This window comes from Ochotona princeps, chromosome 9, assembly GCF_030435755.1.
Source record: "Ochotona princeps isolate mOchPri1 chromosome 9, mOchPri1.hap1, whole genome shotgun sequence".
NCBI lineage: Eukaryota > Metazoa > Chordata > Mammalia > Lagomorpha > Ochotonidae > Ochotona > Ochotona princeps.
Window position 1 is genome coordinate 64,333,627 of NC_080840.1, and position 17,013 is coordinate 64,350,639.

General features: G+C 45.1%; 1 protein-coding gene across 1 annotated transcript in view; it reads right to left on the reverse strand.

Moving 5' to 3' along the window:
* The window catches only part of ZNF704 (zinc finger protein 704), a 233,648-nt gene that overhangs the window by 39,865 nt on the left and 176,770 nt on the right, over nucleotides 1–17,013 (reverse strand). Inside the window, exon 3 of the mRNA XM_004588074.2 lies at nucleotides 3,374–3,477. Coding sequence (XP_004588131.2) covers nucleotides 3,374–3,477 — 104 coding nt within the window. The remainder of the gene's footprint in view (nucleotides 1–3,373; nucleotides 3,478–17,013) is intronic.

Genomic DNA, 17,013 nt, shown 5'->3' on the forward strand with positions numbered 1-17,013 from the left:
CATCTGCATCATCAAAACCAGGTTTGCATTTTATTCCCTACAGCCTGCATGGAGACGGGGGACAAAAAAGGGTGCCCCTGGGCTGGAGCTGGCTCTTACAAACAAGAAAGCTCCTCAATTCGATACAGCAGGAGTGCATGAAGAGCCTAAGGCAAAGCTGCAGGTGGTATCACCTGGTGTGAAAAACTCACTTGGCAGGCCCAGGTGGCTAATAAAGATACCACAGCACATGAACATGTGCTTGTAAGACAGAATGAAGTTCATGGTGCTAGATGTGCGATCCTGTGAAGCAGGAGGAAGGCACTGCACTTTGAGAAGCAACCGCAGCTGTGGCGTGGCTGCGGCATCCCATGTCAATGCCAAAGCTCATCTGCTTCCTGGCGAGTGACATCCCCTTTAGCGATGCCACTGAATCAGAAGGGCTAAGTGATGTTGAAGTGAGTGGTTCAGGATGGCAGCACTGACTGGTCACATATCTGGGGGCACAGCAAAACCTTAAATATGTTCTAGGATGACAGGCAGGCGATGCTAGACTCTTAGACTTGTTGCAAGCCCGCACCCTGACCCCCAACAGGATCACAATAGTCTCCCCAAATGCACTGATAGCACAGCAAGACTGGAGAAAGTCTTTGGTTCTATAAAATGATGCCCTTATTATCATAAACTTCTTTCCCACTTTAAGAATTTGCTTCAGGTTGCAGACCAAATGAATGGTATCAGACAATGTGGGTTTCTAGCTGAGAATTTTTTGAACCCAAAATGAAAAATGAACTGCTCTCTACTGTAGTACTATCAAACGTTTGCACTGAAGAATCTATGGGTGTGTCTGATTCTAACTTTTAAGTACAAAGGAACATTAAAAATTCTTCATTTTAAAAAGAATCTGATGATAAAAAATGATTTATATTTTAAAATATATTTATGGTCCCCCCCTAACGATTCTAAGAGATTCTGTAATGCTTTTTTCCCAGGATGTGTTTGGGGCAGCCTGCTTTGTGCTCATACTGTGATCTTTCTTTAACAGCACTGCCAGCTGTGAAGGGAAGGACAGAGGTGTCCCCACCAAGTGAAGTCCAGGCAAGGAACAGAGCCTGGACTTGTGACAAGATGGCATCACCCAGTTCGTGGTGAACCACGGTGCTGGGCATCAGTGATTGATGACACAGACTTCAATTTCCAGCATCTTGAGCATTCTTTCCATCTATGATGGGATTGTAAGTTTTGATGGGGACTTATTAGATGAACCATCAATTTAACAATTCCATGTTTATAAGCAGGCTGTGCAAGAGCCACAGCTCAGTTTCACAGTGGACTGTGCTGGGGTTTTTGGGCTTCCATGGCTATTGTGTCTCTGTGAGCTCAGTGCATTCCATTTGGGTAAACTGCAAACTCCCTTCCATAGGGGCTCTTCTGTGAATGCTCCTTGCCAAAGCCACCAGCTGGCCTTTTTTTTTTTTCTGGTAAAGATTTATTCATTTATTTGGAAGGCAGAGATATAGAGGGAGAGATAGAGATAGAAAACATCTTCCGTCTGCTGATTCATTCTTCGAAAGGTGGCAATGGCCAGAACGGGGCTAATTTGAAGCCAACACCCATTGAGCTTCTTTTGCATCTCCTATATGAGCTCAGGGGCCTAAGCACTTGAGCCACCCTTGTTGCTTTTGCAGGCACATTAGCAGGGAGCTGGATTGGAATGGAGTAGCCAAGACTTGAACTGGTGCCCCCATGGGATGTTGGCGTTCTAGGCAGTGGCTTTACCTGCTACACCACAGCACCGACCCCAGTGGCCTTCTTAACGCAGAACCTAGTTCTTTTTTTGTTCTACCTGCTGAAGCACCAGACATTGCTCCCTGAAACACTTTCTCCTGGATTTCCCCAGACCTCCTGTCCTGCTGTCTCTTTCAGGTCACTTCTGGCTCTTCCTGGACAAACATCCAGGATAAACAGCCTTTGTTAATCCCTCCCCGATGGCCAGCTGCCCTGCTTCCCCCATGGCATCTTCTCTGCGAAGTCTGCTTTGCCACGAGTCTCTCGGGGACCTTCCAAGTGCCGCTGTCCGATTCTGTTCTGTTGGTGCGGCCCCCTCTCCTAGGCAACGACAACCAGATCTCCAACACACAGTGCCTGTTCAGTGAATGCCAAGCACTGCCTCCCAGTCGTGCTTCAAAGTAAGCCTACTGTCTTCTTCAGCAACCCCACCTCTTCCCCCAAACTTTCACTAAGCAAGCAACTTCTCTGCCTCATCCTCTATCACAGGAAATGGGTCCCTTTGCTGAGGCTCCAGACAGTACGTGTGCCTTCATCCTCTGTGTCCATCACCACGTCCTGTGGATTCTGCCTTCTACCCATTTCTGAATTATGTTCTAGTTATCCCCACTGCAGCTAGCAGGTTCAGACACTCCATGCAGGTTTCGGTATTGTTGCTTGTCTCGGTAACCTGACCCTTAACCACTGCTGCCTGAGCCACTGGAATGGCTCCCTCACAACCTCAAGGAGAAGTGTGCCCTCCTGGCCAGGTAGGCATGACCCCGCGGGACCAAGCTCCTACCTCACCTCTCCGTCCTCAGTTCCCGCTCCGTGTCCCTGATTTGTCTTTCTGAAGTATGTGAACCAATACTGTGTTTATGAGAATAGATCTGAAATCAGAAAGACAGGAGGACGCCTGCTCTGTCACTCACAAATCACTGAATCTCTACATGTCCCATTCACTCATCTGTAAGACAGTGATCCAAACACTTGCAGGTGCTGTTAGGAGAATTACATGATATAAAGCAGGCATACACCAAATGCTCACTACATGCTACCTATTAGTAGGGCCAAGATTGATAGTCTGCTTTTCCTAAAAAGATTTTGCAGCCTCTGGGAGTGGAGACACACTTTTCAATGATGTATCAGAATTATCCAGCATGGTACCTGATAAATGTATGTTGAGTACATGAATAGATTAAATAATTCTATTTGATTAAGGAGTTTGAGATAGTGTTTTTCAATCATCAGGAAGTTCTTTGATACGACTACCTACCTCCCCAATAAAATCAATAATGCTAGGGAAGTAATATCATTTAGACCAATTTCTATTTACTTGGGAATAGAAACAACACAAACACTGCAGGCTTGAATTGTGGCAGAGCAGAAAACAAGCAACAGAGTACCACTGTGAGAGCTGAATGGATGGATGAGTAAGGTAAGTGGGTTCTCTGGAATGATGAGGAGGGGGACAACCTTGAGGTCCTCATTCATGCAATTTCCCTTTGCCTCCCAATCCTTGCTGAGGGTTAACTGTTCATTGCATTTGACAGGAATGAGACCCCACAAAGGGAGGCTCTGCTCTTGATGTTTAGGGGTCTTTTCCTAAGCCCATCTCCAGGCTTACCATTTGGCCGCATAGGAGGGCTTCGAACCAAAGGGCTGGTTGACAAACTGGTTAGTACCATGGCTGCTGTCACCTTGTCCATGTCCAGCTCCTCTGAAGATTTCCTGTAAAACAAGAATAGACAGGGTTCACTGTGCCCAGTTTGCAGCACCTAGGGGGCCAAGCAAGGTTCTGTATCTTCTTGAACTCATCCCTGTGAGAACCCACTGGTCTGTTAGCTTTATCAGTCAGGAAGCTGCAGCTCACAAGGCTGTGAGCCAGTCAAGGTCTCAGGAGAATCCCATCATTCCTTGTTCACTGCACAACTATTTATTGGTGGAGAGTCTGAGTACGAGCAATGAGTGGTGAACAGTTCCTACCTGCATGGAGCTTCTGGGCTGGTGGAAAGAAACAAAATTATCTGCAGACAACCCACAAGGAATCCCATCATTTCTAGCAGTGCCTAGTACTGCTAAGAAACCAGCAGGTGCACGTGGTGATGATGGGGACCAGGTTATACTCAGGTGACCAGGAAATATTTCTTTAAGGAGATGCAAAGTGTGAAAGTGCGAAGGCTGGTTCCTGCATGCAGGTGCCTGGTGCAGAAGCAGCAGCCTGTGTCAAGGTACACATGTGCAGGAGGTTGTTTCAAGAGTGACCCAATCATGTGAGAGGGACACAGTGGTGCAGAGCTGGCCACACGAGGTTGTGAGCCCATGGAAGATGCTTCAAATTTATTCCAAGTGGAATCAGAGGTAGCTGGAAGGCTTACAGTAGCCTTGTGACATATGAGTTCATTTGTAAAGTACCTGGCTTGTGTTTTGGAGAAGGCATTTTTAGGGAAGGCTAGTTAGGAGTTGCCTGCTAGGAGTCCAGATGAGAGGCGGCAATGCTGTGGTCCAGGGGAAGAATCCTCACAGATGAGCTGGCATAAGCACCTGCCTGCTGCTCTGGGTGGGGAGATAAAAGAAAGGGAGAGATCCAGGGTGGCCTCTGGCGCTGCCCTGTGCAAGCGCCAGAGCCACTTACTGAAGGAGAAATGGAACTGGGGTATTCAGATATCAGTTTTAAAGTTTTTATTTTCCAGGTCTACCAGAGAACAACAGGCTATAGGAACACTGGTACTCCATCACTGAAATGAGGAGGTTGCTCTGGTTCAGTAATGTTGCCCAGTTAACTCCAAGTCAAGGTTCATAAGATAATGATCATGGTATCTGGAGTCCGGTTGTTTAAGCTTATTTCAATAAAGAAGTTAAAATTAACAAGCAAAATTGATACAGTGCATTGACATCAAATAAATTGTACCACCACCTCCTCAGAGATGAACATTTTCAAATTAAGGAATAGTTGAAGCAGCACAACAGAGGATTAATAAGCCACATCCACAAGTGACTTGTCAGTTTGACAAATGTGGCTTTTATTCACAGGTGTGTTGTATAATCTCTAAAAGCAATGAACTCTTAGCCATAGATACATCCGATCACTGCTTCACAACTCAGTGGGAAGAGAAATTCCGGGGGGAAAACAGCATACCCAAGTTGGGAAGACTGCTCAATACTAACATCATGAAAGTACGAAGTCACTACAATTTGGCTCTGCAATGTCCATTACAATACTAATATCCACAGCTTGTTCTTTTAATGCAAAGTTTCAAAAAAAAAAAAAAAGGAGGGGAATCTTCATTTTTTTCTCGAAGCACCTTATGCTATTTTACAGCAAAAGGTTCCATCAAAAAAGAAATTACTTGTTTTAGAAATCAGGAATTAATAAATACTTGTATGAAGCAAGCTTGATAGGGTACAAGGAAGCTGATCATGAGGAAGTTTCCAAAAGCATTTCTCACAGTTAATGGGAAAGACCCTGTTCATTCACTGGCCTATCATTTAAAGATCCTACTACAATATTCAAAATTTACAGGATCCCTAGACTTGGCAGTAAAGATGATGCCAGTTTCTTTCAGATATGAAGCCCTTAGAACTAACATGAGGAGAAGATGTTCAGACACTTTGTGGTGTTCCTGGTGTTTCATTGTTTGCTCAATCTCTTCATGTAGTCATGGTCACAGAGGCAAAGAATGAATTGGGGACCTTGAAGGAGAAGAGTCCACCACACAGTCTGCTCTAGAGACTTCAGGGTTCCTCTGAATGCCTGCGCTACTTGGAACGCAGGTGCCAGGCTCTCCCAAGGTAGGACACACTTTGGTTGGCATTTCCGTTGCCTCTTCAGAGACCCAGTCATGGGAATTGCTGACTTCACTTGCCAACTACCAGCCTTCCCTTTTTCTCTAAGAGAAGGGTTAAGAGCCAGGACAAGAGGCCCATGTGCCTCAAACAGGGAGTTACCCTGACTTAGTAGGGAGAGGGTCTCTGCATCCACTTCCCTGGTTTCCCCACATATCTTGGTTTTAGGGATTTTGTGTCCTCCCTTAGTCTGCTAACTTTTCTGATTTTCCAAGTCCATGGTGAACACTTTGTTAAGAGATCTCCCTGAGAATGAACTAGAAAGTAGCTCGCTTTATTTATTTATAAATATGAGGGTCAATACAGACTGCATTGTTACAAAACATGCATTTGTTTTACATAGCGAAAGCATACTACTACATTTCAAACTAATTATGGAGCATCATAAAGCTGTTCGTAATAAAAAATGCAAACAAAAATAAACACTAATGTAATTAGAGCACTTGTATATCTGAATTCCCTTTAAATTTCCAATTTGCACAGGAGGTTGGGAGCAACAACAATTAAAAACCCAAGGAATACATAGTTAATGACCCAGTTAGCTGATATTCCTCATGGAGTATTGTAGCCAAGCCACATGAAACACTCTCAATCGATGTGGCCTTGTGCTGAGTTGTGTTTTTGTTTTGTCTTTGTTTAATCTCTTTTGGTACAGTACTATCTAATTACTGATTAACTGGTGCTGCAAATTCAAATCCTTATAATTAAACATGAAGAGATGATATACCAAGTAGAATTTGCTACACTTTGAGAAAACTGCAGCAAAAGCCTTCTAGTAGATTTAGAGTTGGGGGAAAAAAAACAATAGAGGCGGTATTAACATTCTCTCCTACCTTGAAATTGAGTTTGAAGCTACTATTGAAACCCTGCCAACCACATGTTTACTAAAGATTGAGACGTTTCAATTAATCTTTTTTCTAGACTCACTTAAATATGAACGAATTTTATAATATTTGGAATTAGAAGTTTTTTTCTTTGTTTTCCTTAGGCGCAATGAGAGAAATTCAGAGTGAGATCTTCTATGCCCCAGTTCGTGCCCCCACATTTTAGCAACAACCATGGCTTGGCTGGAGCCAAGAGCCAGAGACTCCGTCTAGGGCTACCACGTCTGTGGCAGGAATCCAAGTATTTGGGTCACCATCTGCTGTCTCTCAGGCACGTTAGCAAGACACTGTATAGGAAGTAGAGGCAGGACTTGCTAGGCACTCAGATATCCAAAGTGGATATCCCAAGAGGTGCTTAATTTACTGTATACCATAATGCCTACTCTAATATTTGGAATTATTTTAAGAAACAGTAATGTTCATCTTTACGGTACTTGTGACTTTCCCCTCAGATCGACCTGGGATTTGTGGATGAAAGGACTCCAGGATGAGAAAACTACATTAGGGAAGGAGGGCAGGCAAGACCTGGCTTCCTAGGAGCTTGGCTGGAGACTGATGTGAAGGATGCAGTGGGAGAGCACAGGAGACAGAGCCTAAGCCAGGGCATGGGGCTCTGTGTCACTGACTGGTTAGTTTGATGTGGTTTTGCAAGCAAAGAATGGTCATTGGATGTTTTAGCATCCCGGAGAGAGATGATCTGTATGTACCTGAGAAATGTGTCAAGATTGAAAATTTAATGGAAACTAAAGTCAGTCTATGCAACTATTTTCAGTTACGTTTTAATTCAAACTCAAAGTACTAGACTAAGAGGGATAGCTGCCATAGCTCCATGAACAGGGTTCAGTCTGTGAGCACAGGGATTCCTTGATTTCTGCTAAGAACATATTCTAGACCTCCTTGGCAGAGGGAGTAAAGACAATGGTTGAGGGGGTAGACACAGCTTCTCATCCACTCTCTGCATTGTTACCTATGTGACTTAGGGTAAATTGACTCTCTGAATCTTATCTCTTCTAGAAAAGAATAAAAGCAGATAAATGGAGAGAATTAAATGAGAAAACATGAGCACAGTATGAGCCCTGCCCATGATCTATGTTGTTCCATGAATGCTAGCTCATAGCCTTCACATAAATAAATATACCCACAGCATGCATCCCCCACAGAGGCAGAAAGGCTGTTACTCCACCTGCTCCTCTTGTTCAGTAGTAGTCCTAGCAGCCATTGCTTTTCTTTTTTAGGTCGGGGTTGGGGAAGAGATAAGGAGTAAGCAGAGAGAAGGCGTGATTGGGTGAGTGTTTTTTTTTTCTTTTTTAAGCTTTATTTTATTTTTATTGGAAAGGCAGATTTACAAAGAGAAGAGACAGAAATATCTTCCATCTGTTGGATCACCCCTCAAGTGACTTCAATGGCTTCAGCTGAGCTGATGTGAAGCCAGGAGCTTCCTCGGGGTCTCCCACACAGGTGCAGGGATCCCACACGGCTTTGGGCATCCTCCTGTTTTCCTAAACCACAAGCAAGAAGCTGGATGGGAAGTGGAGTAGCCAGAACATGAATCTGCACCCACAGGGTATCCAAGTGGGTGCAAGGCACGGATTTAGCCACTTACCCATTACGATGGGCCTATTATTTTTCATAAAGAATGAAACTGTTATGGTGACTTCGTAAGAATCACTCCATAAGAAGTTGCAACTGAGCGTCAGCAATGATGCCAGTCCGAGTCCCAGTTGCTCTACTTCCAATCCCTGCTAATGTGCCTGAGAATGCTTTTGAAGATGACCCAAGGCCTTGGGCCCCAGAACCCACATGGCAGACCTAAAAGACGCTTCAGGATCCTGGTTGCAGACTGTTCCTTCTGGCTGTTGCAGATATTCGGAGAGTGAGCCAGCCGGTCAGAGATCTCTCTGTGTCTCCCTAACTCTGCATTTAAAGTAAATAAATACATCTTTTTCTTCTTCTTCTTTTTAAAAGTGGTAACTAGCACAAGGAAGAGCAGTTGCTGGGCTGATGCAGGTGCTGTGGCAGAAACAGCTCCTTGTGTCACAATTCTTGGCCTGGGCTGTCCACAAACAGCCAAAACCTAGAACACCTGTTTGGATTTTAACGCTTTCTGTACTCTCTCTTCCAGCATGTGCTATGAGAATGACAGTGTCTGTGTAAGTCTGTGCCTCAGTTCAGTGGTGAATCAGACCTTAATATCTTTATCACCCCCCCGCCCCCACACACAGATGCAAACTTACAGATGTGATTAATGCCAAGAGGGAGGAGGACAGATTCGATGAAAGGGCCAGGCAAGGTGCCCCTCACTCCTGGGAGGATGGTTCTGAGTGGAAGGGAGCTGGGGCACTGTCTAGTGTAGGGGCTGGAGAAGGGCAAGGGCAAGGCTGGCTACAAAAGCACAGGGGCACTGAACATGGAATGTAGCGTATTGGGCAGGGGGTAGCCCAAGCAGGGCTTTTCAAGTTCCAGGTGGGTTTGGGTCTTTGTCTTAAAGGCCCTGGGAAGCACTGACATGCTTCTGGCAAAGTGGGATTGGCTGAGATTGGGTAGTGCTGGTGTGACACTATCAGATTCCCTGTTCAGAGAGCTTACTCTGGCTGCCATGTGGAAAATGAGTTTTTTGGGGTTTGACAACTGATCTTTTATCTGAGGAACTGACTGCCTAGGGACTGTGGTAGCAGGTTGCAAGATGACATCATCTGTGATATGAAGGGACAATCAGCATGGCACATGTAGCATCCATGGGCACAGTCCCTGGGCCCAGGGCCTCGTGCACAAGCGGGTGAGGCAAGTCTGGCCCTGAGCGTGGGGCCACGGCTGCGTGCTCCGTGCTGACAAGGTCAGCCATTGTTTGTGCTGTAAGCAGCTCCTCTCCCTGCTCCTTTGAGTCACTTTGTGCTGGGATGCTCTCTGCTTCACATACTAGCCTGGCCAATCCTACCAGAGAACGGAGATGTTTCACACTCTTGGGAACAATAAAAGGCATTTATCTGCAATTACAGTGTTGTAGCAGCAAACAGACATAAAACTGAAGGATATATTCATTACAGGAGCACTAATCCAGTTCCTTAACAACTATTGAAATGTGCCTAGACCAAGTTTTGTTTCTCTTAAACTTGTAATAGTCTTAAAGCAAAGAATGATGCCAGGAAAGCTCTTCTACGGGAAAGACTATGGCAAGCATTCTCAACCTTGGAATTGCAAGCACAGGTAACCAGATCCAGTAACTATGAAATGCAATTTAAGCACAAAACTTCATTTTGCTTTTTAAAGAAATCTTGTAAAATAGGAGGTATGTGCCAACCTTTTCATTTTAATATTAGCTGTTTTACTGACAGATTTTATTTATCTGAAAGAGTTATACACTCCCCAGATGGCTATATCAGCTAGGGTTGGGCCAGGCACAAGTCAGGAAACAGGAGCTTCTTCTGGGTCTCCCACATGGACGGCAGAGGCCCAAACATGTGGGCCATGTTCCATTGCTTTTTGTATGCCATTATCAGGAAGCTGGGTCAGAAGCTGAACAGCTGGACTGGAACCAATGCCCCTATGGGGTGTCAGTGTTGCAGGCAGCAGCTTTACACGCTGTGCCACAACACTGGCTCTTGCTGTTTCTTTTAAAAGATGAAGGATGCTGCCTGTTGCAACAGGCTATTCATTGGCCATGTTCAAGAAAGATGACAAAAACACAAAGTACATTGCAACATGCAAGCAACTTTGGTCAATACCTCTGAACTGGCCATGGTAAAAAATCATTTTAAGAAATTCCAATTTTGTCATGGATCAATACTTCTGTCAAATACAAAGAGAACAAAGCAGATAGAAGTTGTGCAGCACGTTAAAGCACTTCTTAGGGATCCTGTATCCCACACTGGAGTAGAGTTCCACCTGCTATTTTTAAAATTTACTTATTTATTTGAAAGAGTTACACACACAAAGAGAGAGAGAGAGAGAGAGAGAGAGAGAGAGAGAGAGAGAGAGAGAGAGAGAAACCTACCATTCATATAGTCTACTCTCCCAGTGGCTGCAATGGCCAGAGCTGGGTCAGGCAGAAGCCAAGAATCAGGAGCATCCTCTGGGTTCCTCATACGGGTGGCAGAGCCCAAACACTTGTGCCACTTTCTGCTGCTGTTCCCAGGCCATAATCAGAGAGCTGGATCTCAAATGGAACAGCTAGACACAAATCAGCCCCTATAGGATGCTGGTTCTGCCAGGGTGGCTTTACTTGTTGGCCACAGTGTGAACCCCTCCTGCACTTCTGATCCAGCTTCTTGCTAATGTGTTCTTGGGAGAGGTAACAGATGATGGCTCAGGTGGTTGGTTCCCTGACACCTGCAGGGGACCTAGATGGAGTTCCAACTTCCTGGAGTGAACTGGCAGATACAAGCTTCTTGCTGTTCATCTCTCTCTGTTCCTCTACCATTCAAATAATTCCCAGGTGGTAGATACTGAGGGATTCATTAGACCATTGCCTTTGTGTATAGATGAAATACCTAATAATACAAATTAAAAACCAGAACACAACAAGAGCACCTCTGTTTCTTGCAGTAGTGCAGCTTCCCATTATCCTCTTTTCCACCTGGTTCACACCTGCTCACTCCTTCTGGCAGGGATCGACAGTCTCCCACCATCTACGCCAGCATCTCCCATCACTGACATCAGCACTTCCATCCATCTCTCCCTTGCAGTCTGGGCTTTCTGATAGCTCACCTGGAGGCTCCCCCGATAAGCACCCCCGAATTCTGGCCTTTCCTAGTCATTTGCTTCACTGGCCCCAAAGAACTAAACTCCAGCTGAGTTCTTCCCAGCTGCTGTTTGCGCCCTTGCTCTTGGCAGCCCACTCTGGTGGAAAGCACTTTGGGCCTCTGTTCTGGATCCCTGCTTTCCAGCCTTCACCTCAGCAGGACCCTCACCTGCTCCTGACCAGTGCTCATGTCCATTTCCTCTTGGCATTATTTTCTATTTTTTATTTGCTTCTTTGAGTTTCACCCACCTGTCCAAACAGATTTCCTTTCCTCTTTCGTTCCAGAGAGAACTCAAGTCTTTACACACTGCTTTCCTGACTTCCCTTCTTAAATCTTGAGTGGGTGGGTGAAAGTGACGCTTTCTCTTTTATAGCCATGGCTTGTATCCATCCCACTCTGTTGTTCTTCCGGCAAGACCTGGTTCTTGCCTCCTCCCTCCTTTTTCCACTGCTTCTTCTCTTAGCCAGTTAGTCTGCTTAGCACCCTGGGGCACAGGTAGAAACCAACAGAGAGATAGAAAAGAAATGAGGAGAGGAATGGAGTGTTATAAACTAAAGAGAGGACAGAATTTCAAGGAAGGCCAGATTAATAGGCAGGGAGACCAAAGCAGCAGGTTCAGGCAGATTCAGAAGCTGCTGTGGGGTGAGAAACGAATGGAAGTTAGGAGGGGAAAAACTGAAGGCAGTGACCACAGAGGACTCTTAAGAGAGGCTTGAGCAGGAAGCAAAGGAAAGTGTTTTTCTGGGAGGAAGTGTTTTTGTGTGCTTTAGATGAAAGGAAGTGCCTTTATTTGCTTATCAGAATTAGCTAATAGGGATGGACAGGCTGTACATACAGAAGAGAAGGGACGGTAAGGCGACAAGGTCTTTATCCAGGCAGCTGGAGAGGGCACCTGGGCCTTCAAGGAAAGCAGTGCAAGCATCCCTTGTCATCAGAGTGAGAAGGAAGAGCAGGTGTGCTGGTGGGTAGGGACTCCTTGGAAGCAGGTTCAGTTGTGGGGAATTGGAGAAGGGGTCCCAGAGTGCTGAAGGGCTCAAGGTGCTGTTGTGAGTCTAGGAGCAGGCACCAGAGCAGGGTACTACAGGCTGTCAGCAGTGCTGAAGGCTCGCCAGGGCTGGTGGCCTGGAAACTTCTCTCTGCCCATGCCATACATACACTCTGCAGGGTTCTCTTCCATCTTCTGGAAAATTCTGCACAAGACGCATTCTCTCCTCTCCAGGCACACCTTTGCTCCAGGAAGCCGCCTCCTCTTCTCTGCCCTGAACTAGCAGCGCTCACCCTCAATTCTCAGCATGGCCACACTCACAGGAGCCTCCCAGGCTCGCTCCCTCCCTCCACCTGCTTGGCCTGCAATGCCTACTCCTGCTTCCCTGCCAGGATCAGCACCCAGGTTTGCACCTTTTTATCTCCAGCTTCCAGCACAAACCCTGACTTAGGCTAAGTTCCTGGTGATAGGTGTGGGGACACACAAGGGTGTGACAGTTGCTGAGGGGTGGCAAGGGGCAGCACAGCAACAGTACAGGAAAATGCACATACTTGACCTGTTCAACCTCTCCTCTAAGGAGACCTGGGGCTGTACTCTGTTTCTCTGGTGGCAAAACAATTCCTAAAAATGTGAAGCTATTAAGTAAATTACTCATATGAATACACACACACACATTTTACTGGACTTAAAAAAAGCTGGTGGCCTATCTAGGCCAAATTGATTTCCTCCCAGCGTCTGTGATAACTCCCCCAGTCTGCACAAGGGCTTGCAGACCTCCGGCAAGCTCTAGAAACATTATTAAACAAATAAGTCTCTAATGCCCTGGAAGTGATTCTGTGTGATTAGCTGGACTAAGTCGATGTGCTCAGGCTGCAAAGTGTAGCTGGGGGAAGCTCTGCAGGCACCCCTCCATGGCCACCTGCGCGGTGGAGCTTTGGCACTGTGACTGTGGCCAGCATGCAGCTGTTCCTGGGAAATCAAGGCCCGGCTGTAACCTGCGCAGTTCTCCAGAAACACAATGAATGTCCTCTGAGGTTGCCTGTGAGGAACTGCGTGGTGAAAAAAGAGCATGGCTGAGTCCCGAATTTTCTCCTAAAGTGTGTGTTTTCCATGCTTTTGTGCATGTGTCTGGAATGGATGTGTCAGTGTGTGTCTGGATCCTGGGTGTCTCTCTGTGTGTCTCTTTTTGCATCTGCATGGGTTTGTGTGTCTGGGTCGGTGCACACACGTGTATGTGAAGGCATCCTATGTGTATCTGTGTGCATATTATGTATGTGTGTGTCTTCATGTATATGTGTGGACCCATGTGTGTTCTGCACATGGATGAAGAGACAAAGTGAGGGAGAGCCGACTGTTTGGAACCTCTGGAATGACAAAGTCTTTGGAGCTTCTCCCTGTCCCACTGCAGAGCAGCAACCAGAACAAGCATGCCAAACTCTGTAAAGAGCACTTGGGGGTTTCAGGAAAGTTCTGGCTGCTGTGCTGCTGGCTGGGCTGCTGTCTGTCTGGGCCACCAGCCTGTCAGCTGCAGAGTCCTGGTGAGCACCTGCTGAGGGAGAGCCTGAGGTTCAAGCTGGGGCAGCAGGGTGCATGCTAATGCAGCTGAAGTGCCCTGTGTCACTGGCGGAGTCTTTGGGCTAACAGTTGCCTGGTAAATGTCATGGTTACCCTCAGGAGGAGAGCTATAATCAAAATTGCATCTCTCACTCCTATATTCGTGTCCAAGCCAGGTGATTCCAGACTCCTCTGTGGGGTTAATTACCTGATGGCCTGGAGGCCTCAAATCCATTTAAGCGCCAGTCATGTAAAGACCAGCCAGCTACACTTTCTGGCGATAACAGTTATTTCACAAGCACAGCTGGGAGCAAACAAATGCAATGTTTTCTGGTCTTCCAGGGCAGGGAACGGGAGGTGATTTCTTTTCTCCTAGACTTTTTTTTCCCCTTAAATCAAGTCACGATTGCAACTGTAATTTTTACTTCTGCTGCTTCTCTTACCAGAAACAGTAACATTATTGGGTTGGGAACTGATGGAATGAAAGGTGGGTCACGGAGAGATGTTTGTGGCTCTTTCTCTTTTTGTTTCTTGAAAACAAGAGGGTTCCAGTCATTCCCAATTAGGTCACCCCAATGGGCTTTCCAGGAGCAAGAGGGGAGCTGACCCTGCCCCCAGGCAGTTTTGGAGTTGTCACAGCCCAGGGATTACAAAGACTCTGGGGTATGTCTGAGGGAAGGCCTTGCCCTTTGGGGGTACCCACTCACGCTGGGCAGGGGATTGTTGGACTCCAGTTAAAGCCGGATCATTCACTCCCATGTTCTGCACCAAGGTGGGGGGAGGGGAACTTGTTCCTTAATTATTACTTTCAGTTTGGTTTATTGTACCTAAAGTTCACCTGGGAGCTTCTGTAAAGCCTGATGTGTCCTCTGCCTTACCCTGGGATGATGGGTGACATACCGGTATGTGACGCAGACTCAATCTCTTCTTAAACTAAGTTCCACACTAGTTTTTTTAAAATGTTAATTTCTTAAAAAGCCCATCATCTTTCTACTCATAACTAAGCTTTTACAGAGTTCACAATGCCATATGTGTAAATGCTCTTTTTTCTTTTGAAAGGTTTATCTGAAAGGCAGATGTGAAGAGAGGGAAAGAAAGAGACAGAGAGAGGGAGAACTTAAATCTATTGATTTATTTCGCAAATGGCTGCAACAGTTAGGTCCAGCCCATCCCAAGCCAGGAGCTAGACCTCCACCTGCGTCTCTGACATGGCTGCCAGGCGCCCTAGCACTTGGATGGTCTTGGCAACAGTCTTAGTAGGAAGCTGGGTAAGAAATGGGGCAGCTGGGAATTGACCAGCACTCTAATGTGGGATGCCAGCTTTGCTGGTGGCAGCTCAGTCCGCAGGGTCACAATGCTGGCCCTTCTAAGGCCATTTTCAGTTGCCACTGTGGGTTGATATTCATCACTGCCCCAATGTACAAAGGTAAAGACTGGTAATTTTCTAAGGGCATGTGGCCAGGTCTTTTCTGTGTAGCTCCCCAGTGGGGTCCTCATGCCACACACTGATGCTGTTTTCATGACCTTCTCTATAATTTTCTATAATTGAAAAGCTCAGGTGAATTAAATGCAATTCATTTTAGGTTACACATTTAATTTCTTTTTATCCCACTTCAATTATCTTATAAAGAAAAGAGTTTCTTTAACATATATGGGCAATCCCACATTAATGAGAACACAATACAGCATATAAAAGTTCACATTAGAAAATAAATAGATGAAATTGTAGGCCTATTTCTCACTTACAAAAGGAGTAATGCTACTCGCAGAAGGATTCTCTGTGGGTTTTAACATGCTCTAAATGATCACATTTCTATTCAACTCACATCCAAACCCTGATCCCTACACTGCCCTCTGTTGTATGCTATTGGTGGAAGCTTACGAAACTGCCAGCATTCACCAATTGTTTTTTTTACAAAAGAGGCAATTTCACATGATTCAGCCTGATATTTGTGATAACTCAAATACTTACCTTTAGTTTTACAGGCTAAAAGTGAAGCAGTTTATTTTTATATTAAATCAATTGTTTCAAATCAGCGAGCCAGATAATGGTGCTCTTTTCTGCAGTGTTAATTATGGGTAATCTGATTTCTGGGGCAGGCTTTTTTTGCATGCTGATATAATTCAAGCAGGCCTCAATTCAGTGATACCTAGGGTGTGTCAATCTTGCTTTAAGCAGAACTGCTGCCCCACTACTTCTTAATGTTCTCTCTGTATAAGAGACATTCTCTGGGAATATCTAAGTTCAGGGGAATGCAAGGCAGCATCTATGTCACCCCCTGGAGGAGTTATGTACCCACACATCACAGGCTCCATTTCTTTTGTTTTATCTATCTATCTACTCTCTTATCTATTTAATAATTAATCTTTTAATAATTAATACTTTTAGTAATATTTAATTATTTTTCATGATACAGTTCCACAGGTTAAAGGGTTGCCTCTTCTTCCCCCATTTGCCCTCTGATGATTTCTCCTATATTATTACAGTAGTATAGTCCTTGAGCAATAGTCAAAAGTCCATCATTCTTCCATTTAAGTGTATCATGACAATGCAGATACAGATATTGGCAGAGAGGTCCAGCATCCTATTGTCAAGATATATTTAGCAGTTTCTTTTGGAGTTCATCTTTATTTAGGAGTAGAGATACATACTGCACTGTATCTTCACTTCTTGATATGCTAGCCTCCCTTACATAGTTCCCTAGATTAATTTATGTATATTCATGCTTACCTACACAGCTATTGACTGTGTATCTTGCATGAAGGCTGCCTTATATCAGAGAGAGCATACGATATTTGTCCTTTTGGAATTTTCTTATTTCATTGAGCATAATGTTCTATAGTTGGGACAATTTTGTTGCAAACAGCAGAACTTAATCCTTTTTAATGATTGAGTAGTACTCCATAGAGTAGATGTATGACAGTTTCTTTATGTTTCATTTATATTTTAACCAAGTTATGTGGTGACTGGTCAATTTGGACTCTTAAGATAGGTATCTTGTCCCAAGAAAATGGTAATCCTACCATACTTTAAATTTGCTCAGAGCAGTATGATCTAAGTATTATGAAATTAAACTTATTTATTGAACACTCAGAGGCTGAACAATTGCACACTTACTTGTGTATATTCTGTGCTCAGGTGACATGACTTCCCCAAAGGAAAAAGCAGAAGAAATCAATATAGCAAAAACATAATGCAAGAGCTACTATTAGGCTTAGCAGCAGATCAGGAACCTGGCTGGGTGGCTACTGGCCAGGG